Source organism: Callorhinchus milii, unplaced genomic scaffold, assembly GCF_018977255.1.
Source record: "Callorhinchus milii isolate IMCB2004 unplaced genomic scaffold, IMCB_Cmil_1.0 Scaffold71, whole genome shotgun sequence".
NCBI lineage: Eukaryota > Metazoa > Chordata > Chondrichthyes > Chimaeriformes > Callorhinchidae > Callorhinchus > Callorhinchus milii.
The window spans coordinates 126238-153825 of NW_024704812.1; the positions used below are offsets into that span (position 1 = coordinate 126238).

Here is a 27588-nt window from a genome sequence, read left to right on the forward strand (position 1 = left end):
CACAAGATACTCACTGAGACACAAGTTTAGTGTGTGTTTTGTGATGTGTTCAGTGACTGTTTAGGGATGTGTTCAGGGTCATGTTTCGTTACCCCATCACCCCCATCTTCGTTCGGCTCCACTGACTCCCCATCACTGAGAGAGTACAGTTCAAGCTCCTGGTCCTCACCTTCGAAGCACTCCATGGCCTCACTCCCCCCCACCTCTGTGAACTCCTAACTCACCCCCTACCAACCTGTCCATTCTCTGCACTCAGTAGGCTCCGGCCGGCTTCACATCCCCCACCCGCCTCCCCCACCATTGGCTGTCGGGCATTCAGCCTCTCCGCCCCCTCCCTCGCCTCCTTCAAGGCCAGTTTCAAGACCTTCCTCGTCGACCATCACATCTTTGGTCACTGTCCTACCCTCACTCTCCCCGTCCTCTACCCTTCCTGATCCCAACCCCCAACCTGGGTATAAACCTCTGACTGTCCAGCACTTTGGGATGTCCTCCTGACGTGAATATAATAATCATTCCATTTGATATCGCGCCTTATCACGTCGTCGAGACATCTCATTCATAGAACACATTGTAGAGTGGAGTGACTGTATTTTGTAGCCGAAATACAGCAGCCAATTATCATTTAATTGAAGCGGCTCAAAGAGCTCAGCAGGATATGCTACTGTAAAGTGTAGTGACTGTGTGTTCAGAGACTGTGTAGTGACTGTCAGGGTTAGTGTGCACCCCACCACACTCCTTACCTCTGACACAAGATGGAATTATTGCGGTCAAACCAAAGGAATTTTATTACCAGAAGAAGATAACAAGAGAGAAATGTGGAGAGACGAGAGAAGCTGAGATTGTTCTCCTTAGAGCAAGAGGAGGATAGGGGAGATCTAATATAGGTGTTCAAAATGATGAGGGGTTTTGATAGAGTAAATAGGGAGAAACTGTTTCCACTGGTGTGTGGGTCAGTAACGGGAGAACATAGATTTAATATAATTGGGAAAAGAACCAGAGGGGAGACGAGGGGACATTTACGCAGCGATTTATTACGATCTGAAACGTACTGTCGGAAAGGCTCATGAAATCAGATTCCATAGTAGCTTTCAAAAGGGAATTGGACAGGGACTTGAAAAGGAAAAATATGCAGAGATACGGGGTAGGAGCGGGGGAGTGGGACTGATTGGGCAGCTCTTTCAAAGAACCGGCACAGACACGATGGGCTGAATGGCCTCCGCCTGTGCTGTAAGATTCTGTGATTCCATAATTCCATTTGATATAGCGCCTTAACACGTCGAGATCTCAGAGCTCTTCACAGAGTACACTGTAAAGTGAATTGACTGTATATTTGTGGGCGAAACGCGGCAGACAATTGCGCACAGCAGTGTCCCACAAACAGTCGTGGATCGAAGCAGCCAATATATTATTTTTTTGTAAGGATTATTACCCGCAGAAAAGTAATCCACCAGTCGACTAACAACCGTATTCTTACTTACTGCAGTGTAAACAGAGGCGTGTGCGTGTGAAATAAGGACATTATGCCCCGACCCGCCCAGGAATCGAACAAAGGTCCTCTCGCTTGTGAGGCGAGTGCTGTAACCACTGAGCTGCAGGACTCCAACGATAAAACCCCTGACAGGTAAACCACCCGGAGCTCAGTGACCTGTGAGTTAGGAATGTCTGGAGTTAATCGCTGTACAGCTCAAAGGTTTCAGTTGGTTTGAAGCAGTGATTTCATGTGGAAGTGAAAGCCATTGTAAGATTAGCTCACTCATAAAGCTGGCTCGTGGCCTCAGATTCCTGTACCTTGCCTGCAGCTGGCTGGGATAATAATGGTAATAATAATAATAATAATAATCCTTGCATTTGATATAGCGCTTTTCACATCTTCTTGACGACTCCATACGCTTCACAGAATTGTGAATTGATTGCATAAATTTGTGGGCGAAATGCGGAGGCCAATTACGCACAGCAGTGTCCCACAAACAGTCGTGGATTGAAATGACCAATTTATTATTGTTTTTTTTGAGGGATTATTATCAGGGTGTGGAGTAAGGAAACTTACCCAAGGCCTCGCCCGGCCGGGAATCAAACTCAGGTCTCTCACTAATAATAATAGTGATAATAATAATAGTAATTCTTGCAAAAAAGATAAATTGGTCACTTCAATCCACAACTGTTTGTGGGACACCTCTGTGCAATTAATTGGCTGTTGACTAACAAGCGAGATTACTTTCTGCTTGGTAAACAGAGGCGCGCGCGCGTGTGTGTGTCTGTGTGTGCATGTCTGTTTGTGTGTGTATGTCTGTGTGTGTGCGTTTCTGTGAGTATGTGTGTGTGTGTGAGTCTGTGTCTGCGTATGTGTCTGTGTGTGTGGAGTAAGGAAACTTGCCCAACGTTTCACCCTGAATACTGAACTCCTGGTAAATAACATTAACTTCTCAGTGAGCCGATAAGTCACAACAACAACAACAACAATAACAACTTGTATTTACACAGCGCCCTTTACGAGGGTAGCGTCTCGGAGTGGTGGAGCCTGACGCAGAGTCAGGGAGAGACAGGGAGTAGGTGACCGTGAGCATGGTCAAAGAGAAAGATGTTCAGTCGTGAGAAAGAGGGACGAGGATAGGAGAGGGGAGGAAAGGTGGAAAGGCGGAGAGATCGGGGGAGAGAACTCCAAAGTCTGACAATACGACCCCCCATGATGGATCAGAGGGCACGAGGGACACGCAGGAGGCCGGAGGCAGCCGAGAGGAGGCAGTGGGTAGTGGGTTGGGGGGGTCAGCAGGTCGGAGAGAGAGGTAGGGAGGTGCCAGAGCCTGAAGAGATTTGTAGATGATTGAAAGGATCTTGAAATCGATCTACGTTGTCACAGCTATCTACTTCCTGGTGCCATTACGACGTAAATTGTGATAAATATCTTTTTGGTGCTTTCCAAGGTCCTGAAACACAATGCAGATCGGACAGACCATTACCAACAACATTTTACACTGAACCTTTCACATCAGGAGGACGTCCCAAGGACCTGGACAGTCAGGGATTTGGATCTGAGCTGTGGGTTGGGATCAGGACGGGGTGGATAGTGGCGATGTAGGCGTTAGGAAGGTGACCAGGTTGAGGAGGAAAGTCTTGTGACAGGCCTTGAAGGAGGTGAGGGAGTGATGGGGTGGGATGGAGGTACTGTGGGATGGAGTTCCAGAGGGTGGGGCAGAGTAACTGAAGGCCCAACCGATGGTGGGGCAGGTGAGGCGGGGGATGTGAAGCAGGCCGGAGCCCGCTGAGCAGAGAGAGCGGACAGGTTGTTAGGGGGTATGGGGAGCTGCAGAGTTAGTTCTGGATGATCTGCAGTTTGTAGAGGGAGGCGTTGGGGAGGCCGACAAGCAGGGAGTGGGCAAAGTCAAGCCTGTTTGTGGTGAACACATGGATGAGGGCCTCGGTGGCCTGTGGTGAGAGACAGTGGCGGAGCCGGGCAATATGGCGGAGGTGGGGATGGCATAGCAGGTCATGGCACGGATGAGGGGATGAAGGACAGTTTAGGGTCGTAAAGGACAGAGGTGGGACAGCAAGAGACTGAGCCGGGCTGACACACTGTCCGTGTCAGCCATTTGTTTCCTCACCATGTAAGGGCCTGAATCCTTCTGGGAGACATTGGCAGAGGAAGCCTAAAATATAACCAAACACAGTTTAGCTATTCATTAGCAATGTCGTTAGCAGTAAATAATAATAACCATTGCATTTCATACAGTGCCTTATCACGTCTTCATAACATCTCAAAGCGCTTCACAGGATACACGGTAAAGAGTAGTGACTGTGTGGTTTCATAATAATAATAATCGTTGCATTTGATACAGTGCCTTATCACGTCTTTGAGTCGTATCAAAGAGGAGCCAATTGCCTAAGGTTTTGCCCTGTCCGGGAAACAAAACCGGATCCTCTCGCTTGAGAGGCGAGGACTCTAACCACTGAGCTACAGGACTGCACAGGACTTACTCTGACATCAATGGTCTCGTAGTGTGGTTCACCCTCTGTCTCTTGCTGTGTTTTGGCTGGAAAATAAACAACAACTTGTTTATTCAAAGGCACAGCCTCTGATGGTGGGATGGAGGGAACGAGGGACAAATAGGAGGCCGGTGTGGGGTGGGGGTGAGCAGGTCGGAGAGGTAGGGAGGTGCCAGGGCATGAAGGGGTTTGAAAACGAGTGAGAGGATCTTGAAATCGTAGAAAATCTTGAAAATCTACAAGTTTGTACATTTGCTGAACCGGTTAACTTGGAGAGAAATGGAGAGGGAGGGACTGATAGAGAGAGAGAGAGAGAGAAAGAGAGAGATTGGCAGTGAGAGATAGGGTTAGAGCCTGACAGAAAGACAAAGAGGGAGCGATTGAAAGAGAGAGGTGGAGATGGATGGATAGAGACTGATAGAGAGTGAGATGGAGGGTGATAGAGAGGAGATGGTGAAATGGAGTGGGAGAGACTGATAGAGAGAGAGAGAAAGATGATGGGTCAAGACTGATGGAGGAAGAGTGAGACGGAGAAGATAGAGACTGATTGAGTTTGTGACGGAGGTGGATAGAGACTAACAGAGGGAGTGTGAGACAGAGGGGAAGAGACTGATAGAGAGAGATGAAGGGGGAGAGACTGACAGTGAAAGAGAGTGAGATGAAGGGGTAGAGACTGATAGATGGAGAGGACAGTGAGAGGGTGAGTGGCTGAGGGGGGTCTGGGCTGGTATATAAACTACAGAACATGAAGGTGAAAGGTTTTCCTGTGTATATACGGCCTCACCTTCCTTACGTTTCCTGTAAACGTACACCACAGCGAGTGTTGCAATGACCACCACAGCCACAGCCCCCACTATTGTCCCCACTATCAGGGCCACATTCACTGCGGAGAGAAACACCTTCACTGTCTCTCTATTAGATTATACTCTCGTAACATAGAGACCACAGCACAGACCTCATGTAAATCATAGCAATCCTCGCATTTGATACAGCGCCTTATCACGTCGTTGTAAAGTGTCGTAACTGTATTTTGTCGGCGGAACACAGCAGCCAATTGCGCACAGCGGTGACCCACAAACAGTCGTGGATTGATTGACCAGATTTTTTGTTTTTTTGGAGGGATTATGACCCCCAGAAAGTGAACCGTCAATTGACTAACAGCGGGTTCCTACCTACTGCTGATAAACAGAGGTGCGCGTCTGTGTGTGTATGTGTGTGTGTGTGTCTGTTGTCTGCGGTGGGGTGTACATGTCTGTCTGTGAGTTTGTGTGTGTCTGTGACTGTGTAAGTGTGTGTGTCTGTGTGTGTGTCTGTGTGTGTGTCAACATATCATAACTTACCTCCGCCTTTCAAAGTCACGTCAAATTGGAAGAAGTTCTCTCCCATTGCGTTAGTGACACGGCATTGATATGTGCCCTGATCGGTTGCCTGGAATTTACTGATGAGCAGTTTAGAGAAGGTTAGTCCTGAGGTGATGTTGAACTTGCCGTCAGAGCCAGTGATGGAGTTGTCTTCCTTCGACCATGTAAAGTGTGCGGGCAGCAGGCCAGGGTCTGACACCCGCACTGTGTCTGTCAGTGACACGTCTAAGGTCACATCTGCCTCCTTCCCCACTTCCACCTGAGGCTCAGACCCTGACGCTCTCTGGGGTTTATCTGTGTAACAGCACAGACGGCGTTCAGCAAAACAGCAACACAGTCACCCCAACAGTCAGTAGGAATAATAATAATCCTCCTGTTTGATACATCGCCTTATCACGCCATCGAGACATCTTAAATCCCATCTAAAGACCTTCCTCTTCGACCAACCGCACCTTCAGCCACCCTCCCACCCCAAAACCCACCCCACTGCCCTCCACCCCTCCTGACCACAACTCCCAGCTCAGGTCCAAAAACCCTGACTGTGCAGCGTCCCGGGACGTGTTTGCGACGTGAAGGGCGCTATACAAGTGTAATTTGTCATCGTTGTTGTTGTTCAGCCCTCAAGTCCTCACCAATGACTATAGAGCATTGACTGTCAGAGACAACATGGCGTCCAACACATGTGAAGATCTCTCGGGAGCTGAGCTGATCCTTTGTGATGGTGACATTCCCCTCGTTTGTCTCAATGACAATCGTCTGTCCGACCTTCAGCTGAAGGACAGTGTCTGGCACCCCACCAGCCCAGGAGCACATCAACACCAATGCTGTTCCTTTATCTGCTGCTCCGCATGTGATCTGCTGTGTGGGAGCCCCTTGAACAAGGCAAAGACAAACAGTCCAGTTATTGGCTCCACCTTGAGTTGTCCCCACCCTCGCCCGGCTCCACTGGCTCCCCATCCCTCAGAGGATACTGTTCCAGTTCCTGGTGCTCAGCTTTAAAGCCCTCCATGGCCTCACTCCTCCCTCCCTACCTCTGTGACCTCCTCACCCCTGACCAACCTCCCCTTATTGGGCTCCTCCTTGCTCCATGACCCCCGCCCGGCCCTCCTCACCATCAGCGGTCGGGCCTTCAGTCTCTCTGCCCCCACCCTCTGAAACTCCCACAATCCCTCTGCCACATCTCCCTCACCTCCTTCAAAACTTATCTCAAGATCCTCCTCTTTGACAGACTGTGCCTTCGTTCACCCTCCTACACCCATCCTCCCCACCCTCCAACCCTCCTGATAGCAACCCCCAGCTCAGGTGTGGGTCCCTGACTGTCCAGTGCCTTGGGACATCCTCCTGATGTGAAAGCCACTGTGTAAATGTCATGTGTTGTTTACACAGTGCCAATTTTGACTGAGATCTAACTCACTGTACACGAGGATTGAAACCTTCTCCGTGCGGCTAATCGTGGTGTAATCGCTCTCCACATTGCAAGTGTAATCCCCGCTGCTTTGGAACGTGAGGCTCTCTATAGGCAGCTGTGAGGTGTTGCCGGCAATGACCGCGGTGTTATGTGTCCACCTGTAGTTACACTCTGGGAAACATTTCGTCTGACAGTTGAGTGTCACTAAATCTCCCTCCTTCCCACAGTAGTGGCCTGAGAACAAGCTGCCACATAGCTCCAGCCCGATCACTTCAACTGTGGGTGGATCAGGGCCATCTGAAAGAATAAGCATTAAACTATGGCATAGATAGATAAATGGATGGCAGATGATAGCGTGAGAGAAACAGCCTTTTTACATGTATCACAGACCTCTGACTGTTTGTGGGTCGCTGCTGTGTGCAATTGGCTGCTGCGTTTTGCTCATAACATATACAGTCAATTCACTTTACAGTGTATTCTGTGAAGCGTTTCAGTCGTCCAGAAGACGTGAAAAGCGCTGTATCAAATGCAAGGATTATTATATTATTGACAGAGCAAAACGTCGGCCCAGTTTCCCTACTCCCAAACACACCCTCTGTTTACTGAGCAGTAATTAGGAACCCGGTTATTAGTCGATTGGTGAGAATCAAACCAAAGTCCTCTCACTTGCGAGGTGAGGGCTCCAACCACTACAGGACCCCACTGTTTGTTTCTCTATTCACAGCATCAAACCCCAATGTAGAATATTCCAGCATTGCATTGGAGCTTCAGTCTGGACTACATGAGTTCCAAGTACTGACGTGAGGCCACAACCTTCTGACTTATAGAGAGCTGAGCCAGGCTGGAACAAGTAGGGATATACGTGGGCCAACTGCACTGTCCTGTTCAGCTCACGTTGATCTGGTTTTAACACCACAGCAAATATACTCACAAGTTATCACCAGCTTCACTGGTTTGCTGCTGTCACTGCTCACCAGGTTACTGGCCGTGCAGATAAACCCTCCACTGTCGTTCCTGTGTACGGGGCTGATTGTCAGAGTGCTATTATCTGCAGATAGTGTGTAACGTGGGGTTACAGGTAACGGGTGTCCACCCAGTGCCCAGGAATAGGTGGGGAACGATCCCATCGCTGTACATCTCAGTGTCACTGTGTCCTTATTCTCTATCATCATCTCCCCGTCTGGACTCAGGCTGATGCTCACATTGGACACCAGGGCTGTAAGATAAAGCGTTTCATTTCATTCAGACACAAAGCTTAACACAAAGCTGTTCTGATTCACTTTACTAACACTGCACTGCATTTCCGACACTGTTAGTGTTATTATTTTTCCCCCTTAATTCAGACATCAAGTGCTCTGGGACGCTATCCTGCGTGAGGGGGCTATATCAATGTAAGCTGTTGTTGTTATAATAATAATCTTTGCATTTGATACAGCGACTTATCACATCTTCGAGACATCTGAAAGCACTTCACAGAATATACTGTGTAACTTGTGGGTGAAACGCGGCTTTCAATTGAGCCCAATGACATCCCCAGAAACAGTTGTGGATTGAGTGACCAAATTATTATTATTATTTTATTTTTTTGAAGTAATTATTGCCCCCGGAAAAGTGATCCACCAATCGACTAACAACTGGGTTCCTACTGACTGCTGTTAAACAGAGACGTATGGAGTAGGAAACCTGCCCATCGTTACGCCAGGAATCAAACCCTCTCACTTTCGAGGCCAGTGCTCTAACCCCTGAGCTACAGGTCTCCGTACATAGTATGCAGTTCTGTAGTTAGTAGTATTGTTACACCAGTAGTTATGCGAACAACAATCTGGGCCAAGAAAAGTAAAAATTGTGGGGCGATTTGGGCATTTTTGACACATTTTGCAGAAAATGGCGGGGAGTTGATCGGGGATTTTGATGAACATGTTTTCACTTTATTGATAAAAAGTGAACATGTTACATTGTTGGGGAAAAATATAATTGCTTCTTTACCGAGGACTGGGTGGGTTTTTTTTTGGGGCGGTGTGGGCGAGAGAGATACACACTCACACACACACAGGGAGAGTCACACACTCACAGAGAGAGGCACACACACTCAGAAACACAGAGACAGTCTCACACACACACACACACACAGGGAGAGTCACACACTCACAGAGAGAGACACACACTCAGAAACACAGAGACAGACACACACACACACACACACACACACAGGGAGAGTCATACGCTCACAGAGACGCACATACAGAAACACAGAGAGACACACACTCTCACAGAGAGACACACACACTCAGAGACTCAGAGTGAGGCACACACACAGACACGGAGAGCAACACACACATTTGTATAGCGCCTTTCACGTTGGGAGCATATCCCATAGATTGAGACGCACTCACAGACACAGAGAGACACTCACAAACACATAGAGAGACACACAAAGGGACATTCACAAACACACAGACGGAGACGCAGACACACAACGACACTCACAAACAGAGATACACAGTCACACAGAGACACACATAGCTCACAAATGCATATAGGGAGACACACACACACACTCATTCACACACGGACACAGAGACACACTCACAAAGAGAGAGACACACACACTCACACACAGACGCAAACAATCACAACAGCGGTGAATCCAAGTGAAGCCCATTTGCGTGTCCTGAGCCGAGCGCCCCACAGTGACGTCAGTGAGGCCCGTGGGCCGGAAAGTACATTATTATTTGTACCGGGTTTCTAATAATAATAATGACAATACTCGTATTTGATATAGCGCCTTATCCCGTCGTTGAGACTCTTGTATTATTATTGTATTAATAATATAATATTGTAGATTGTATTAATAATATAATATTGTAGATTGTATTAACAATATAATATTGGAGTGGGCTCCGCATGACAAGGACGCACTTTTCCATTGGTCCAAAAGCAGATGTCGCTGGGAACACTCAGCCGGTCAGGCAGCATCTATGGAGAGAGGAAAGTGAGTCAACATTTTGGGTCCACGACCCTTCATCAGAATGTCAGAACGAAGGGTCGTGGACCTGAAACGTTGACCCGTTTCCTCTCTCCATAGATGCCGCCTGACCTGCTGAGTGTTCCCAGCGACGTCTGTTTTTGTTTCAGATTTCCAGCATCTGCAGTATTGCCTTTTGTTTGTATTGGTCCAGCTCACCTTGTATGGTAAGGGCCACCGGTTTGCTGCTGTCACTGCCCACCAGGTTACTGGCCGTGCAGATAAACCCTCCACTGTCGTTCCTGTGTACGGGGCTGATTGTCAGAGTGCTATTATCTGCAGACAGTGTGTAACGTGGGGTTACAGGTAACGGGTGTCCATCCAGTGCCCAGGAATAGGTGAGGAACGATCCCATCGCTGTACATCTCAGTGTCACTGTGTCTTCGTTCTCGATAAATATCTCCTTGTCTGGACTCAGGCTGATGCTCACATTGGACACCAGGGCTGTAAGATAACGAGTTTCATTTCATTCAGAAACTTGTTCAGATTCACTTCACTGTCACAAACCTGTTCGGAGTCACTTTGCTGAACCCTACACTTTATTTCTGACGCTGTTTGTTATGATTCACTGTTTATTCAGGTCTCAGTTTGGCTCATTTGGTAGCACAATTTTATGGTTTAAAGCCACACTCTGGGAGCTCACAGTCCAGGTTTATTGGCTTAATGAATGAGATGAAATGGGCCCGGGGGCCGGATGCGGCCCGTGGGCCACCAGTTGGCCCACCCTGCTCTCACCGATGCTCTGAAGCAGGGTGGCTGCCGTGGGCCGGATTCCCGTTTGTCAAAGATCCACGAGCCACATCCAACCTGAGGCCATTTCCACTCCCTCCCTCCCTCCCTCCCTGGTCAGCGGCAGGAGCTGATGGTTGGGAGACCCAGCGACCAGAGCCTTTACTGCAGTCTGTCAGGAGAGCAGAGCAAATACGTCTCTGCTCCTCACTCTCCCCCTCCCTCTCCCCTCCTCTCTCTCTCTCCCGCCCCCCCCCCCCCCTCTCTTGCTCCCAAGATCCACTGGCACTTGCCTGGCTTTCCTATCACACACTAAACCCTGTACCCCATCACCCCGCCTCGCCAGGCCCCACTGGCTCCCTATCACACACTAAACTCTGTACCCCATCACCCCCGCCTCGCCAGGCTCCACTGTTTCCGTATCACCAAACAGATCGATTTTGAGATCATCTCACTCGTTTTCAAATCCCTTCATGCCATGGAACTGCCCTAACTCTCCGACCTGCTCACCCCCACTGCACCTCTCGGTGCTCCTCTTGGCTGGTTCCATCCTTGTCTTATTTGTCCCTCGTCCCCTCCACTCCACCATCAATGGCTGTGTCTTCAGCCACTGCGTCACTTTCTCCCTCAATCCCAACGCCTCGCCCCTCCCTCCCACTTCAATCGCGCCTAAAGACCTTCCAGTTTGATCGTGTTTACAGTCACCGCTCCCTCTCCCTCTCCCCCCGGGTCGGGGTCAGACTCGGCCCTGCCAAGTGCTCCGGGACACTCCGCGTGAAGGGCGCTGTTGTTGTTTACTCACTGTGAACACGCAGTTGTAAATCTGCTGAGGCTGCTCCGAGGATAAAGTCATACACGAACTGAGTACGAACCGGAATCAGCCCGGAGTCACTGTGTCCAGACGTAGGTGGGCATTGTTGGGGTAAAGCTCAGCCCGACCCTGGTAGTCTCCATAGTACTTTCACTGTTGTTCCCTGTGCTGTTGCGATTGTGGAGCTGGTGTTGACTTTCCATATTATACTAAAATTTCCCTGTTCACTGGGCATTACCAGGAAGTACACAGATTGTCCGGCTGTGGCTTCTATCTGACTCTCAGTGACGGTCAGACTGAAAGCTCCCACCTGCTCTGTAATACAAAAACACACAACAGTCAATCACCAAATATCACAATGTAATAATAATATTCATCCTTGCATTTGATCTAACGTCTTATCACGTCTTTGAGATGTCTCAAAGCGCTTCACAGAATTACTGTCAGGTGAATTGACTATATTTGTGGACAAAAGTTTTGAAGGAATTATTACCCCCAGAAAAGCAATCCGCCAATCGACTAACAACCAGGTTTCTACTTACTTCTGATAAACAGAGGCGTGTGGGTACGTGTGAAGTAAGGAAACTTGCCCAACGTTTCCCCCAGAGGGGAAGCGAACCCAGATCTCTCACTTACAAGGTGAGCGCTCTTACCACTGAACTACAGAACTGCACAATTCAGAAAATGTCATTTGTTTAAGATGAAAGATAGATTTAGATAGATTTCTGCTAGAAAATAATAGCTTGGGATACAGTAGATAGACCCACAGATACACACAGAAAGACATAGAGAGAGAGGAGACAGACACATACACACACCGAGACAGAGACACACACACAGAGGCAGAGAGAGGTACCATTTGTGTAGCGACTTTCACGTCGGGAGGATATCTCATAGATAGACACACTCACAGACACAGAGAGTCACTCACACACATAGAGAGACACACACAGGCACATCCACAAACACACAGAGAAGGAGACACAGACACACAACGACACACAGACACTCACAAACAGAGAGATACACAAACAGACACTCACAAACAGAGAGATACACAGACAAACAGAGACACACATAGACACTCACAAATGCATATAGAGAGACACACACACACACTCATACACACGCGGACACAGAGACACACACACACTCACAAACTGAGAGAAACACACACACACTCACAAACAGAGACACAGACACACACACTGAGAGACAGAAACACAGACACACACAGAGAGCGACACATACACAGAGACACACAGAGAGACACATACAGAAAGACATAGATACACGCGGATAGATAGAGAAACATACCGAGAGACAGACACCCCCAGATAATCACACACACACACACAGACAGAGACATACTGTGAGACAGACACACACATCCAGACAGAGATATATATATACACACACACAGTGGGAGACACACACAGTATATAGTTTGGGACACGACATGTGAACGACTGCCAGGACGGTGGGGATGAACGAGATGGACCTTTGCTTATGTTGTTACCAGTAACTCACCCAATTAGTGACCAGAATGAGCAGAGCAGCCACCAACATCCTCGCGGCTGGAAACCACCACATATAACACGTTAGGGAGAGAGACAGAGACAAACTGAATATGGGCTGTCACCTGAACACAGGGCAGAGTCTGCTGTTAATCATTATTGTTACTGTAGAGAGACCCTGACACTGGCTCTAATGGCACCCGGTGCACTTTCACTTTGTCAGGAATTAATATGTTAATTTATGAGATAAATAGATTTACTTCCTGTAAGACACCATTTACGCCCTCACTATTTTTAAATATTATTATAATAATAGTCCTTACGTTTGACACAGCGCCTTATCACGTTTTCGAGACTTCTCAAAGTGCTTCACAGGATACACTGAGAAATGTAGTGACTGTGTTTTGTGGGAGAAACGCAGCAGCCAATTCCATACAGCAACGTTCCACAAACAGTAAGAGGATTGAGTGCCGTATTAGTTACAAAAATTTTTGAATAATCCTTCCATCTGATACAGCACCTTATCACATCTTCGAAACGTCTCAAAGCGCTTCACAGGATACGCTGTAAAGTGGAGTGACTGTGTGTTTTGCGGCTGAAATGGCAGCCAATTGCACACAGCACGACTCCCCAACAAACAGTTGTGGATTGAGTGACCACATTATTATTATTTTTTAAAAGATATTATTGCCCCCAGGAAATCGATCCCCCAATCGACTAACCCCCGGGTTCCTACTGACTGCTGGTAAACAGAGGTGTGAGTAAAAAGTGTGTGTGTGTGTGTGGTAAGGAAACTTGCCTAAGGTTTTGCCCTGACACACCTGGGAATCGAACCCAGATCCGTTCGCTTGCGAGGCGAGCGCTCTAACCCCTGAGCTACAGGGACTCCACAAGATACTCACTGAGACACAAGTTTAGTGTGTGTTTTGTGATGTGTTCAGTGACTGTTTAGGGATGTGTTCAGGGTCATGTTTCGTTACCCCATCACCCCATCTTCGTTCGACTCCACTGACTCCCCATCACTGAGAGAGTACAGTTCAAGCTCCTGGTCCTCACCTTCGAAGCACTCCATGGCCTCACTCCCCCCCACCTCTGTGAACTCCTAACTCACCCCCTACCAACCTGTCCATTCTCTCCACTCAGTAGGCTCCGGCCGGCTTCACATCCCCCACCCGCCTCCCCACCATTGGCTGTCGGCCTTCAGCCTCTCCGCCCCCTCCCTCGCCTCCTTCAAGGCCAGTTTCAAGACCTTCCTCGTCGACCATCACATCTTTGGTCACTGTCCTACCTCACTCTCCCGTCCTCTACCCTTCCTGATCCCAACCGCCAACCTGGGTATAAACCTCTGACTGTCCAGCACTTTGGGATGTCCTCCTGACGTGAATATAATAATCATTCCATTTGATATCGCGCCTTATCACGTCGTCGAGACATCTCATTCATAGAACACATTGTAGAGTGGAGTGACTGTATTTTGTAGCCGAAATACAGCAGCCAATTATCATTTAATTGGAAGCGGCTCAAAGAGCTCAGCAGGATATGCTACTGTAAAGTGTAGTGACTGTGTGTTCAGAGACTGTGTAGTGACTGTTCAGGGATAGTGTGCACCCCACCACACTCCTTACCATCTGACACAAGATGGAATTATTGCGGTCAAACCAAAGGAATTTTATTACCAGAAGAAGATAACAAGAGAGAAATGTGGAGAGACGAGAGAAGCTGAGATTGTTCTCCTTAGAGCAAGAGGAGGATAGGGGAGATCTAATATAGGTGTTCAAAATGATGAGGGGTTTTGATAGAGTAAATAGGGAGAAACTGTTCCACTGGTGTGTGGGTCAGTAACGGGAGAACATAGATTTAATATAATTGGGAAAAGAATCAGAGGGAGACGAGGGGACATTTACGCAGCGATTTATTACGATCTGAAAACGTACTGTCGGAAAGGCTCATGAAATCAGATTCCATAGTAGCTTTCAAAAAGGGAATTGGACAGGGACTTGAAAAGGAAAACTATGCAGAGATACGGGGTAGGAGCGGGGGAGTGGGACTCATTGGGCAGCTCTTTCAAAGAACCGGCACAGACACGATGGGCTGAATGGCCTCCCCCTGTGTTGTAAGATTCTGTGATTCTACAACCAATAATAATAATCTTGCATTTGATATAGCGCCTTATCACGTCTTCGAGATCTCAGAGCTCTTCACAGAATACACTGTAAAGTGAATTGACTGTATATTTGTGGCGAAACGCGGCAGACAATTGCGCACAGCAGTGTCCTACAAACATTGTGGATCGAAGTAGCCAATATATTATTTTTTGTAAGGATTATTACCCCAGAAAAGTAATCCACCAGTCGACTACAACCGTATTTCTTACTTACTGCAGTGTAAACAGAGGCGTGTGCGTGTGAAATAAGGACATTATGCCCCGACCCGCCCAGGAATCAAACAAAGGTCCTCTCGCTGTGAGGCGAGTGCTGTAACCACTGAGCTGCAGGACCTCCAACGATAAAACCCCTGACAGTTAACCACCCGGAGCTCAGTGATCTGTGAGTTAGGAATGTCTGGAGTTAATCGCTGTACAGCTCAAAGGTTTCAGTTGGTTTGAAGCACTAATTTCATGTGGAAGTGAAAGCCATTGTAAGATTAGCTCACTCATAAAGCTGGCTCGTGGCCTCAGATTCCTGTACCTTGTCCTGTACCAGCTGACTGGGATAATAATGGTAATAACAACAATAATAATAATAATAATAATCCTTGCATTTGATATACGCTTTTCACGTCTTCTAGACGTCTCGAAGCGCTTCACAGAATAGTGAATTGACTACATTTGTCGGTGAAACACAGCAGCCAATTGTACACAGCAGTGTCCCACAAACAGTCGTGGATTGGAATGACCAATTTATTATTGTTTTTTTGAGGGATTATTATCAGGGTGTGGGGTAAGGAAACTTGTCCAAGGCCTCGCCCGGCCAGGAATCGAACTCAGGTCTCTCACTAATAATAATAGTAATAATAGTAATTCTTGCAAAAAAGATAAATTGGTCACTTCAATCCGCAACTGTTTGGGGGGCACCTCTGTGCAATTACTTGGCTGTTGACTAACAAGCGAGGTCCTACTTACTGCTTGGTAAACAGAGGCAAACGCGTGTGTGTATGTCTGTGTGTGCATGTCTGTGTGTGTATGTTGTGTGTGTGCGTTTCTGTGAGTATGTGTGTGTGTGTGAGTCTGTGTCTGCGTATGTGTCTGTGTGTGTGTGTGTAGAGTAAGGAAACTGCCCTACGTTTCACCCTGATACTGAACTCCTGGTAAATAACATTAACTTCTCAGTGAGCCGATAAGTCACAACAACAACAACTTGTATTTACACAGCGCCTTTATGAGGGTAGCGTCTCGGAGTGGTGGAGCCTGACGCAGAGCCAGTTGGAGGGGAGAGACAGGCAGAAGGTGACCGTGAGCATGGTCAAAGAGAAAGATTTTCAGTCTTGATCTAAAAGAGGGAGAAGGATAGGAGAGGGGAGTTAAGGGGGAAAGGCGGAGTGATCGGGGAGAGAACTCCACAAAGTCTGACAATACGACCCCCATGATGGATCAGAGGGCACGAGGGACACGCAGGAGGCCGGAGGCAGCCGAGAGGAGGCAGCGTGTAGTGGGTTGGGGAGTCAGCAGGTTGGAGAGAGAGGTAGGGAGGTGCCAGAGCCTGAAGAGATTTGTAGATGATTGAAAGGATCTTGAAATCGATCTACGTTGTCACAGCTATCTACTTCTGGTGCCATTACGACGTAAATTGTGATAAATATCTTTTTTGGTGCTTTCCAAGGTCCTGAAACACAATGCAGATCGGGACAGACCATTACTAACAACAACATTTTACACTGAACCTTTCACATCAGGAGGACGTCCCAAGGACCTGGACAGTCAGGGATTTGGATCTGAGCTGTGGGTTGGGATCAGGACGGGGTGGATGGTGGCGAGGGAGGGGTTAGGAAGGCGACCAGGTTGAAAAGGAAAGTCTTGTGACAGGCCTTGAAGGAGGTGAGGGAGTGATGGGGTGGGATGGAGGGACTGTGGGATGGAGTTCCAGAGGGTGGGGCAGAGTAACTGAAGGCCAACCGATGGTGGGGCAGGTGAGGCGGGGGATGTGAAGCAGGCCGGAGCCCGCTGAGCAGAGAGAGCGGACAGGTTGTTAGGGGGTATGGGAGCTGCAGAGTTAGTTCTGGATGATCTGCAGTTTGCACAGGGAGCGTTGGGGAGGCCGACAAGCAGGGAGGGGCAAAGTCAAGCCTGTTTGTGGTGAACACATGGATGAGGGCCTCGGTGGCCTGCGGTGAGAGACAGTGGCGGAGCCGGGCAATATGGCGGAGGTGGGGAAGGCATATCAGGTCATGGCATGGATGAGGGGATGAAGGACAGTTTAGGGTCGTAAAGGACAGAGTTGGGACAGCAAGAGACTGAGCCGGGCTGACACACTGTCCGTGTCAGCCATTTGTTTCTCACCATGTAAGGGCCTGAATCCTTCTGGGAGACATTGGCAGAGGAAGCCTAAAATATAACCAAACACAGTTTAGCTATTCATTAGCAATGTCGTTAGCAGTAAATAATAATAACCATTGCATTTCATACAGTGCCTTATCACGTCTTATAACATCTCAAAGTGCTTCACAGGATACACGGTAAAGAGTAGTGACTGTGTGGTTTCATAATAATAATTGTTGCATTTGATACAGTGCTTATCACGTCTTTGAGTCGTATCAAAGGGGAGCCAATTGCCTAAGGTTTTGCCCTGTCCGGGAAACAAAACCGGATCCTCTCGCTTGAGAGGCGAGGGCTCTAACCACTGAGCTACAGGACTGCACAGGACTTACTCTGACATCATGGTCTCGTAGTATGGTTCACCCTCTGTCTCTTGCTGTGTTTTGGCTGGAAAATAAACAACAACTTGTTTATTCAAAGGCACAGCCTCTGATGGTGGGATGGAGGGAACGAGGGACAAATAGGAGGCCGGTGTGGGGTGGGGGTGAGCAGGTCAGAGAGGTAGGGAGGTGCCAGGCATGAAAGGGTTTGAAACGGGTGAGAGTATCTTGAAATCGTAGAAAATCTTGAAAATAAACAAGAGTTTGGTGCTGAACCGGTGAACCTGGAGAGAAACGGAGAGGGAGGGACTGACAGAGAGAGAGATAGGGGTAGAGCCTGACAGAAAGAGAGAAAGACAAAGGAGGAGTGATTGATAGCGAGAGGGGGAGATGGATGGATAGAGACTGACAGAGAGTGAGATGGAGGTTGATAGAGAGAGAGGGGTAGAAACTGATAGAAAAGAGTGGGTGAAATGGAGAGGGAGAGACTGAGAGTGATGGAGGGTGATAGAGAGAAGGGGGAGAGACTGATAGAAAAGAGAGGGTGAAATGGAGGGGGAGAGGCTGATAGAGAGAGAGAGACAAAGTGGGAGAGACTGATAGTGAAAGAGAGTGAGACGGAGGGGCTAGAGACAGATAGAGAGAGACGGAGGGGTAGAGACTGACAGAGAGAGAGGACAGTGAGAGGGTGAGTGGCTGAGGGGGGTCTGGACTGGTATATAAACAACAGAACATGAAGGTGAAAGGTTTTCCTGTGTATATACGGCCTCACCTTCCTTACGTTTCCTGTAAACGTACACCACAGCGAGTGTTGCAATGACCACCACAGCCACAGCCCCCACTATTGTCCCCACTATCAGGGCACATTCACTGCGGAGAGAAACACTTCACTGTCTCTCTATTAGATTATACTCTCGTAACACAGAGACCACAGCACAGACCTCATGTAAATCATATCAATCCTCGCATTTGATACAGTGCCTTATCACGTCGTTGTAAAGTGTAGTAACTGTGTATTTGTGGGTGGAACACGGCAGCCAATTGCACACAGCAGTGTCCCACAAACAGTCGTGGATTGATTGACCAATTTTTGTTCTTTTGGAGGATTATGATGACCTCCGGAAGTGAACCGTCAATTGACTAACAGCGGGTTCCTACCTACTGCTGATAAACAGAGGTACGCGTCTGTGTGTGTATGTGTGTCTATGTGTGTCTGTGTGTGTGTGTCTGTATGTGTGTGTGTCTGTGGGTGTGTGTCTGCGGTGGGGTGTGTATGTCTGTCTGTGAGTTTGTGTGTGTCTGTGACTGTGTAAGTGTGTGTGTGTGTGTGTGTGTGTCAACATATCATAACTTACTCCGCCTTTCAAAGTCACGTCAAATTGGAAGAAGTTCTCTCCCATTGCGTTAGTGACATGGCATTGATATGTGCCCTGATCGGTTGCCTGGAATTCACTGATGAGCAGTTTAGAGAAGGTTGGTCCTGAGGTGATGTTGAACTTGCCGTCAGAGCCAGTGATGGAGTTGTCTTCCTTCGACCATGTAAAGTGTGCAGGCAGCAGGCCAGGGTCTGACACCCGCACTGTGTCTGTCAGTGACACGTCTAAGGTCACATCTGCCTCCTTCCCCACTTCCACCTGAGGCTCAGACCCTGACGCTCTCTGGGGTTTATCTGTGTAACAGCACAGACAGTGTTCAGCAAAACAGCAACACAGTCACCCCAACAGTCAATAGGAATAATAATAATCCTCCCGTTTGATACAGCGCCTTATCACGCCATCGAGACATCTTAAATCCCATCTAAAGACCTTCCTCTTCGACCAACCGCACATTCAGCCACCCTCCCACCCCCAACCACCACCACCCCCCCTGTCCTCCACCCTCCTGACCCCAACTCCCAGCTCAGGTCCAAAAACCCTGACTGTGCAGCGTCCTGGAAAGTCTTTGCGACGTGAAAGGCGCTATACAAGTGTAATTTGTCATCGTTGTTGTTGTTCAGCCCTCAAGTCCTCACCAATAACTATAGAGCATTGACTGTCAGAGACAACATGGCGTCCAACACATGTGAAGATCTCTCGGGAGCTGAGCTGATCCTTTGTGATGGTGACATTCCCCTCGTTTGTCGCATTGACAATCGTCTGTCCGACCTTCAGCTGAAGGACAGTGTCTGGCACCCACCAGCCCAGGAGCACATCAACACCAATGCTGTTCCTTTATCTGCTGCTCCGCATGTGATCTGCTGTGTGGGAGCCCCTTGAACAAGGCAAAGACAAACAGTCCAGTTATTGGCTCACCTTGAGTTGTCCCCACCCTCGCCCGGCTCCACTGGCTCCCCATCCCTCAGAGGATACAGTTCAAGATCCTGGTGCTCAGCTTTAAAGCCCTCCATGGCCTCACTCCTCCCTTCCTACCTCTGTGACCTCCTAATCCTGACCAACCGGTCCGCTCCCTCTGCTTAGCGGGCTCCGGCCTGCTCCATGTTCCCCGCCCGCCCATCCCCTTAAGCCTCTCTGCCCCCACCCTCTGAAACTCCCACAATCCCTCTGCCACGCCTCCCTCACCTCCTTCAAAACCTATCTCAAGATCCTCCTCTTCGACAGACCGTGCCTTCGGTCACCCTCCTACACCCATCTCCCTGCCCTCCAACCCTCCTGATAGCAACCCCAGCTCAGATGTGGGTCCCTGACTGTCCAGCGCCTTGAGACATCCTCCTGACGTGAAAACCACTGTGTAAATGTCATGTATTGTTTACACAGTGCCAATTTTGACTGAGATCTAACTCACTGTACACGAGGATTGAAACCTTCTCCGTGTGGCTAATCGTGGTGTAATCATTCTTCACATTGCAAGTGTAATCCCCGCTGTTGTTGAACGTGAGGCTCTCTATAGGCAGCTGTGAGGTGTTGCCGGCAATGACTGTGGTGTTATGTGTCCACCTGTAGTTACACTCTGGGAAACATTTCGTCTGACAGTTGAGCGTCACTAAATCTCCCTCCTTCCCACAGTACTGTCCTGGGACCAAACTGTCACATATCACTTGCCCACTCATATATACTGTGGGTGGATCAGGGCCATCTGAAAGAAAAACATTAAGTGATGACATAGATAGATAAATGGGTGGCAGATGATAGTGTGAGAGAAACAGCCTTTTTACATGTATCACAGACCTCCGACTGTTTGTGGGTCCCTCCTGTGCGCAATTGGCTGCCGTCCCCCGACCCACCCACCCCACCATTGGCGGGAGAGCCTTCAGCCACTCTGCCCCCAACCTCTGTAATCCTATCCCCCAGTCATTCCGCTTCACGCCCTCCTTAGCCTCCTTCAAGTCACGCCTCAAGACCCTCCTCTTCGACCATGCCATCGGCCATCCCCCTTCCCCGCCCCTCCCTTCTCCCCCCCGACACCAGCTCGGGTCTGAAATGCTGTCACTGTCCAGTGCTTTGGGACTCCTCCCGATGTGAAAGGCGCTGTACAAATGTAATCCTGTTGTTGTTGTTGTGTTTCATCCATAAAATATACAGTCAATTCACTTTACAGTATATTCTGTGAAGTGATTTGAGACGTGAGGAGGTGTTTTTTTTGGAGGGGTTAATACATTCGGAAAAGTGATCCGGCAATCGACTAACAAGGGTTCCACTTACTGTTAGGTAAACAACAAAATACAACAACAATAATATTACATTTATAGGCGTCCTTAACGTCGGGAGGACGTCCCAAGACATTGGCGCTGCTAAACAGTGGGGTGTATGTGTGTGGGGGGGTGGGGGTGGCGGCGAGTGTTGGGTGGAGTAATGTACCTGCCTAAGCTTTCGTCCTGACCTGCGCGGGAATCAAACCCAGGTCCTCTCGCTTGATAAGGCGATATATCAAGTGCAAGAATGATTATTATTCTGATGATCATGACTATGATCATTATTATTGTTATTATCTTTACTGTTATTGCAGCTCAGGTCACGTGAGGCTGACTTTGGGTCATGGAGTTTAAAGCGAGTCGGGGTTCCTGCTCCTGGTCCCTAAACTCCCTCTCGGGCTCAGTGTGTGTGTTGCAGTCTGGTGGGGAGATTAGGTTTGTCTGTGGGGCCCTCTACAGTCAAGTGGCCGATTGACACTCAGATAGTGATGGGATCTTTAACCTGAACAGGCAGATAGTTTAACGTCTCATCCAAACAGCGGCTCTTTAATGATAATAACAATAGTGGAGTCCTGTTGCTCAGTGGTTAGAGCATTTGCCTCGTAAGTGAAGTTGAATTCAATTCCCATCAGGGTGCGAATGCTTGGGCAAGTTTCCTTACTCCACACGCCTGATAATAAACCCTCCAGAAAGAAACTAATAGTAAATTGGTCACTTCAATCCACGGCTGTTTTGGGACGACGCTGTGTGCAATTGTGTTTCACCCACAAATATACAGTCAATTCACTTTACAATATATTCTGTGAAGCATTTTGAGATGTCTCAAAGATGTAAAGAGCGCGGCATCAAATGAAAGGTTTATTATATTATTTATAGGGCAAAACATTGGGCAAGTTTCCTTACTCCGTACGCCTCTGTTTACCTCGCAGTGTGTGGGGACCCAGTTGTTAGTCGACTGATGGATCGCTTTTCCGAGGGTAAAAATTCCTTCAAAAAATAATATTCATGAATTGGTCCCTGAATCCCCAACTGTTTGTGGGACACTGCTGTGTGCAATTGGTTGACATTTTATGGAGTGGTTATTACCTCCAGAAAGCGATCCGGCAATCAACTGACAAGTAGGTTCCCACTTACTGCAGGTCAGCAGAGCCATGTCTATGTGTGTTTCTATGAGTGGAGGAAGGACTATATGAGTTCCAAGTGCTGACGTGAGGCTTGAACCCACAACCTTCTGCCTTATAGAGAGCTGAGCCAGGCTGGAACAAGTAGGGATATACGTGGGCCAACTGCACTGTCCTGTTCAGCTCACGTTGATCTGGTTTTAACACCACAGCAAATATACTCACAAGTTATCACCAGCTTCACTGGTTTGCTGCTGTCACTGTTCACCGGGTTACTGGCCGTGCAGATAAACCCTCCACTGTCGTTCCTGTGTACGGGGCTGATTGTCAGAGTGCTATTAGCTGCAGACAGTGTGTAACGTGGGGTTACAGGTAACGGGTGTCCACCCAGTGCCCAGGAATAGGTGGGGAACAATCCCATCGTTGTACACCTCAATGTCGTTGTGTCTTTATTCTCGATAAATATCTCCTTGTCTGGACTCAGGCTGATGCTCACATTGGACAGCAGAGCTGTAAGATAAAGTGTTTCATTTCATCCGGATTTACTTTACTTAACACAAAGCTGTTCTGCTTCAGTTCAAGATCCTGGTCCTCACCTTGAATGTCCTCTACAACCTCACTCCTCTCTCCTTACCTCCGCTCCCTCTGCTCAGCGGGCTCCGGCCTGCTTCATGCCCCCCGCCCACCTGCCCCACCATCAGCGGTTGGGCCTTCAGCCTCTCTGCCCCAATCCACGACTGTTTGTGGGACACTGCTGTGTGCAATTGGCTGCAGAGTTTCGCCCACAAAATAGACCGGCAATTCACTTTACAGTATATCGTCCCAAAATACATCACTTTGCACTTCTCCACATTAAACTTCATCATGTCTGCCCATGTTACCAGTCTGTCTATGTCCTCTTGCAGTCTGTTACTCTCCTCCTCACTGTTTACTACTTTTCTTAGCTTAGTATCATGTGTGTGGCTCCTGATCACACACTAAACTCTGTACCCCCATCATCCCAGTCCTGCCCAGGCTCCAAACTTGGCAATTGTGCTCTCTATACCCAAGTCCAGGCCACCTTAAAGACCCATTTCAAGGCCTTCCTCTTCGACCGGCCATGCCTCCAGTCATCCTTCTATTCCAACCCTACCCGCCCTCCACCCCTCCTTATCCCAACCCCCACCTCGAGTGCGGATCCCTGACTATCCAGTGCCTTGGGACGTCGTCCTGATATGAAAGCCACTGTTGTTGTTTACACCATGACATTTTTGACTGAGATAACTAACTCACTGTACACGAGGATTGAAACCTTCTCCGTGCGGCTAATCGTGGTGTAATCATTCTTCACATTGCAAGTGTAATCCCCGCTGTTGTTGAACGTGAGGCTCTCTATAGGCAGCTGTGAGGTGTTGCCGGCAATGACTGTGGTGTTATGTTTCCACCTGTAGTTACACTCTGGGAAACATTTTGTCTGACAGTTGAGGGTCATCAAATCTTCCTCCTTCCCACAGTACTGTCCTGGGACCAAACTGTCACATATCACCTGCCCACTCACAATAAAGGTGAGTGGATCAGGGCCATCTGAAAGAAAAAGCATTAAACTATGACATAGATAGATAAATGGATGGCAGATGATAGTGTGAGAGAAACAGTCTTTTTACATGTATCACAGACCTCTGACTGTTTGTGGTTCGCTGCTGTGTGCAATTGGCTGCTGCGTTTTGCTCATAACATATACAGTCAATTCACTTTACAGTATATTCTGTGAAGCGTTTCAGTCGTCCAGAAGATGTGAAAAGCGCTGTATCAAATGCAAGGATTATTATATTATTGATAGAGCAAAACGTCGGCCAAGTTTCCCTACTCCCAAACACACCGTCTGTTTACTGAGCAGTAATTAGGAACCCGGTTATTAGTCGATTGGTGAGAATCAAACCAAAGTCCTCTCACTTGCGAGGTGAGGGCTCCAACCACTGCAGGACCCCACTGTTTGTTTCTCTATTCACAGCATCAAACCCCAATGTAGAATATTCCAGCATTGCATTGGCGCTTCAGTCTGGACTACATGAGTTCCAAGTACTAACGTGAGGCCACAACCTTCTGACTTATAGAGAGCTGAGCCAGGCTGGAACAAGTAGGGATATACGTGGGCCAACTGCACTGTCCTGTTCAGCTCACGTTGATCTGGTTTTAACACAACAGCAAATATACTCACAAGTTATCACCAGCTTCACTGGTTTACTGCTGTCACTGCCCACCAGGTGACTGGCCGTGCAGATAAACCCTCCACTGTCGCTCCTGTGTACGGGGCTGATTGTCAGAGTGCTATTATCTGCAGACAGTGTGTAACGTGGGGTTAGAGGTAACGGGTTTCCATCCAGTGCCCAGGAATAGGTGGGGAACGATCCCATCGCTGTACATCTTAGTGTCGCTGTATCTTTGTTCTCGATAAATATCTCCTTGTCTGGACTCAGACTGATGCTCACATTGGACACCGGAGCTGTAAGATAACGCATTTCATTTCATTCAGAAACTTGTTCCAATTCACTTCACTGTCACAAACCTGTTCAGAGTCACTTTGCTGAACCCTACACTTTATTTCTGACGCTGTTTGTTATGATTCACTGTTTATTCAGGTCTCAGTCTGGCTCATTTGGTAGCACAATTTTATGGTTTAAAGTCACACTCTGGGAGCTCACAGTCCAGGTTTATTGGCTTAATGAATGAGATGAAATGGGCCCTTTACTGCAGTCTATCAGGAAGGCAGAGCAAGTGTGTCTCTGCTCCTCTCTCTCTCCTCCTCTCTCCCCACCACCCACTCCCCAACCCCACTCTCTCATTCCCTCTCTCCCCTCTCACTCTTCCCGACCTTGCCCTCTCTTTCCCACTCTCTCCCCCTTCTATTTCCCCCTCTCCCTCCCCCTTCTCTCCCCCCCCTCCTCTCTCCCCTCTCCCTTCCCCTCTCTCCCCCTTATCTTTCATGCCTCCCTCTCTTCTCCCTCTCTCTCTCTCTCCCCTCTCTCTCTCCCAATCACTCTCTCCCAATCAGCAGTGGTAGGAGCCCAAGGACACAGTTGGTAAGAGACTCATTTGCCTTCCTGACAGACTGCAGTAAGGGCTCTGCTCGCTGGATTCTCCCAAACGCCGGCTCCTGCCACTGCCCTGTGAGGACATTCACCAGGGAGGGAGGGAGGGGTGGGGGAGAGGAAGTTGGAACATTGCAAATGGCCGCCAGCCGCACAAAATCACCAACGGGCAGCTGACAGCCCACGTACCGCCTCTTGGACCACAATGAGCTGAATGAATGAAATGAAATCGGTCCGGGGGGCCGGATGTGGCCCACGGGCCGCCAGTTGACCTTCCTGCTCTAACTAATACCCTACAGGACTCCACAGGGCTTCCGATCACAAGCACTAAATTCCGTACCCCCATCAACCTCGCCCTCCATTGGTAGATGGACCTTCAGGTGCTACGCCCCAAAACTCTGTCACTCTCTCCCGCAATCCCTCCGTCTCACCCTCTCGTTCCCCACCTCCAAATTCTATTTAATGACCTTCCTTTTTGATTGTGTTTACCGTCACCTCCCCCCTCCCTCTCCCACCGGCTCGGGGTCAGATTCTGCCCCTGTTAAGCGCTCCCGGACGCTACCCCACGTGAGGGATGTGGTGTAAATGCAAGTTGTTGTTGTTTACTCACTGTGAACACGCAGTTGTAAAGCTGCTGTGGCTGTTCCGTGGCTTAATTCAAACACAATCACTGAGTACGAACCGGAATCAGCCGGAGTCACTGTGTCCAGACGTAGAGTGGCATTGTTGGGGTAAAGCTCAGCCCGACCCTGGTAGTCTCCAAAGTACTTCACTGCTGTTCCCTGTGCTGATGCGATTGTGGAGCTGGTGTTGACTGTCCATGTTATAGTAAAACTTCCCTGTTCACTGGGCATTACCAGGAAGTACACAGATTGTCCGGCTGTGGCTTCTATGTGACTCTCAGTGACGGTCAGACTGAAAGCTCCCACCTGCTCTGTAACACATAACACACACAACAGTCAATCAATCACACTGTAATAATAATATTAATAATAATCCTGTAGCTCAATGGTTCGAGCACTCGCCTCACAAGCGAGAGGACCCGGGTTTGATCCCCGGGCGGAAGGGCGAAATGTTGGGCAGTTTCCTTACTTCACACACACACCTCTGTTTTCATCGCAGTAAGTAGGAACCCGGTTGTTAACCGATTAGAGGCTTTTTCGGGATAACAATTCCTTCAAAGAAATAATAAATTGATGACTCAAATCATGACTGTTCGTGGGCACTACAGTGCACACTGTATAAATGAATAATTATTAATATTATATTAATAGTCCTTGCATTTGATCACGTCTTATCACGTCTTTGAGACGTCTGAAAGCGCTTCACGGGGTGTACTGTAAAGTGAATTATTGTATATTTTGTGGGTGAACCCTTTCAGCCAATTGTACACAATAGCGACCCACACAGAGCTGTGGATTGAGTGACCAATTTTTTTATTTTGAAGGAATTATTATCCCCAGAGAAGCGATCCGCCAACCGACCAACAAGTGGTTCGTACTTATTGTTCGGTAAATAGAGGCGCGTGTGTGTGGAGTAAGGAAACTTGCCCAACCTCTCGCCCTGTGCCGCCCGGGAATCAAACCCAGGACTCTCACTTTCGAGGCGAGTGCTCCAACCACTGAGCTACAGGACTCCACAATTCAGAACAATTCTGTGGAAACACCGCCTCAGTGAGAGAGTGGGAAACGGGATCCCGAAGGAGACAGACGGCGGAAGCAGAAAATGTCATTTATTTCAAGATCAAATTGGATAGATTTCTGCAAGAAAATAATATCTCAGGATACAGTATATACACACACAGACACACAGACATAGACACAGAGAAAGGAGACACACAGACTCACACACACCAAGACACAGAGAGAGACAGAGACACACACACAGACAGAGAGACACACACACACACACACACACGTATATAGTTTGGGACACGATATGTGTAGCGACTGCCAGGATGGTGGGGGATGAACAAGATGGACCTTTGCTTATGTTGTTACCAGTAACTCACCCAAATTAGTGACCAGAATGAGCAGAGCAGCCACCAACATCCTCGCGGCTGGAAACCACCACATATACACGTTAGGG

At 48.5% G+C, this 27588-nt stretch overlaps 1 protein-coding gene across 1 annotated transcript; it reads right to left on the bottom strand.

Moving 5' to 3' along the window:
• Nucleotides 1–2161: 2161 nt before the first annotated feature.
• LOC103174531 (V-set and immunoglobulin domain-containing protein 10-like) lies at nt 2162–27588 on the bottom strand. Its single transcript, XM_042345656.1, has 10 exons — nt 27512–27588; nt 26111–26434; nt 24630–24914; nt 6757–7047; nt 5975–6214; nt 5322–5636; nt 4766–4864; nt 3973–4028; nt 3600–3644; nt 2162–2924 (listed from the first exon to the last, which is right to left on the bottom strand). Exons 1-10 carry the CDS (start codon nt 27573–27575, stop codon nt 2862–2864), a joined length of 1782 nt encoding a protein of 593 aa, XP_042201590.1. The 5' UTR covers nt 27576–27588; the 3' UTR covers nt 2162–2861.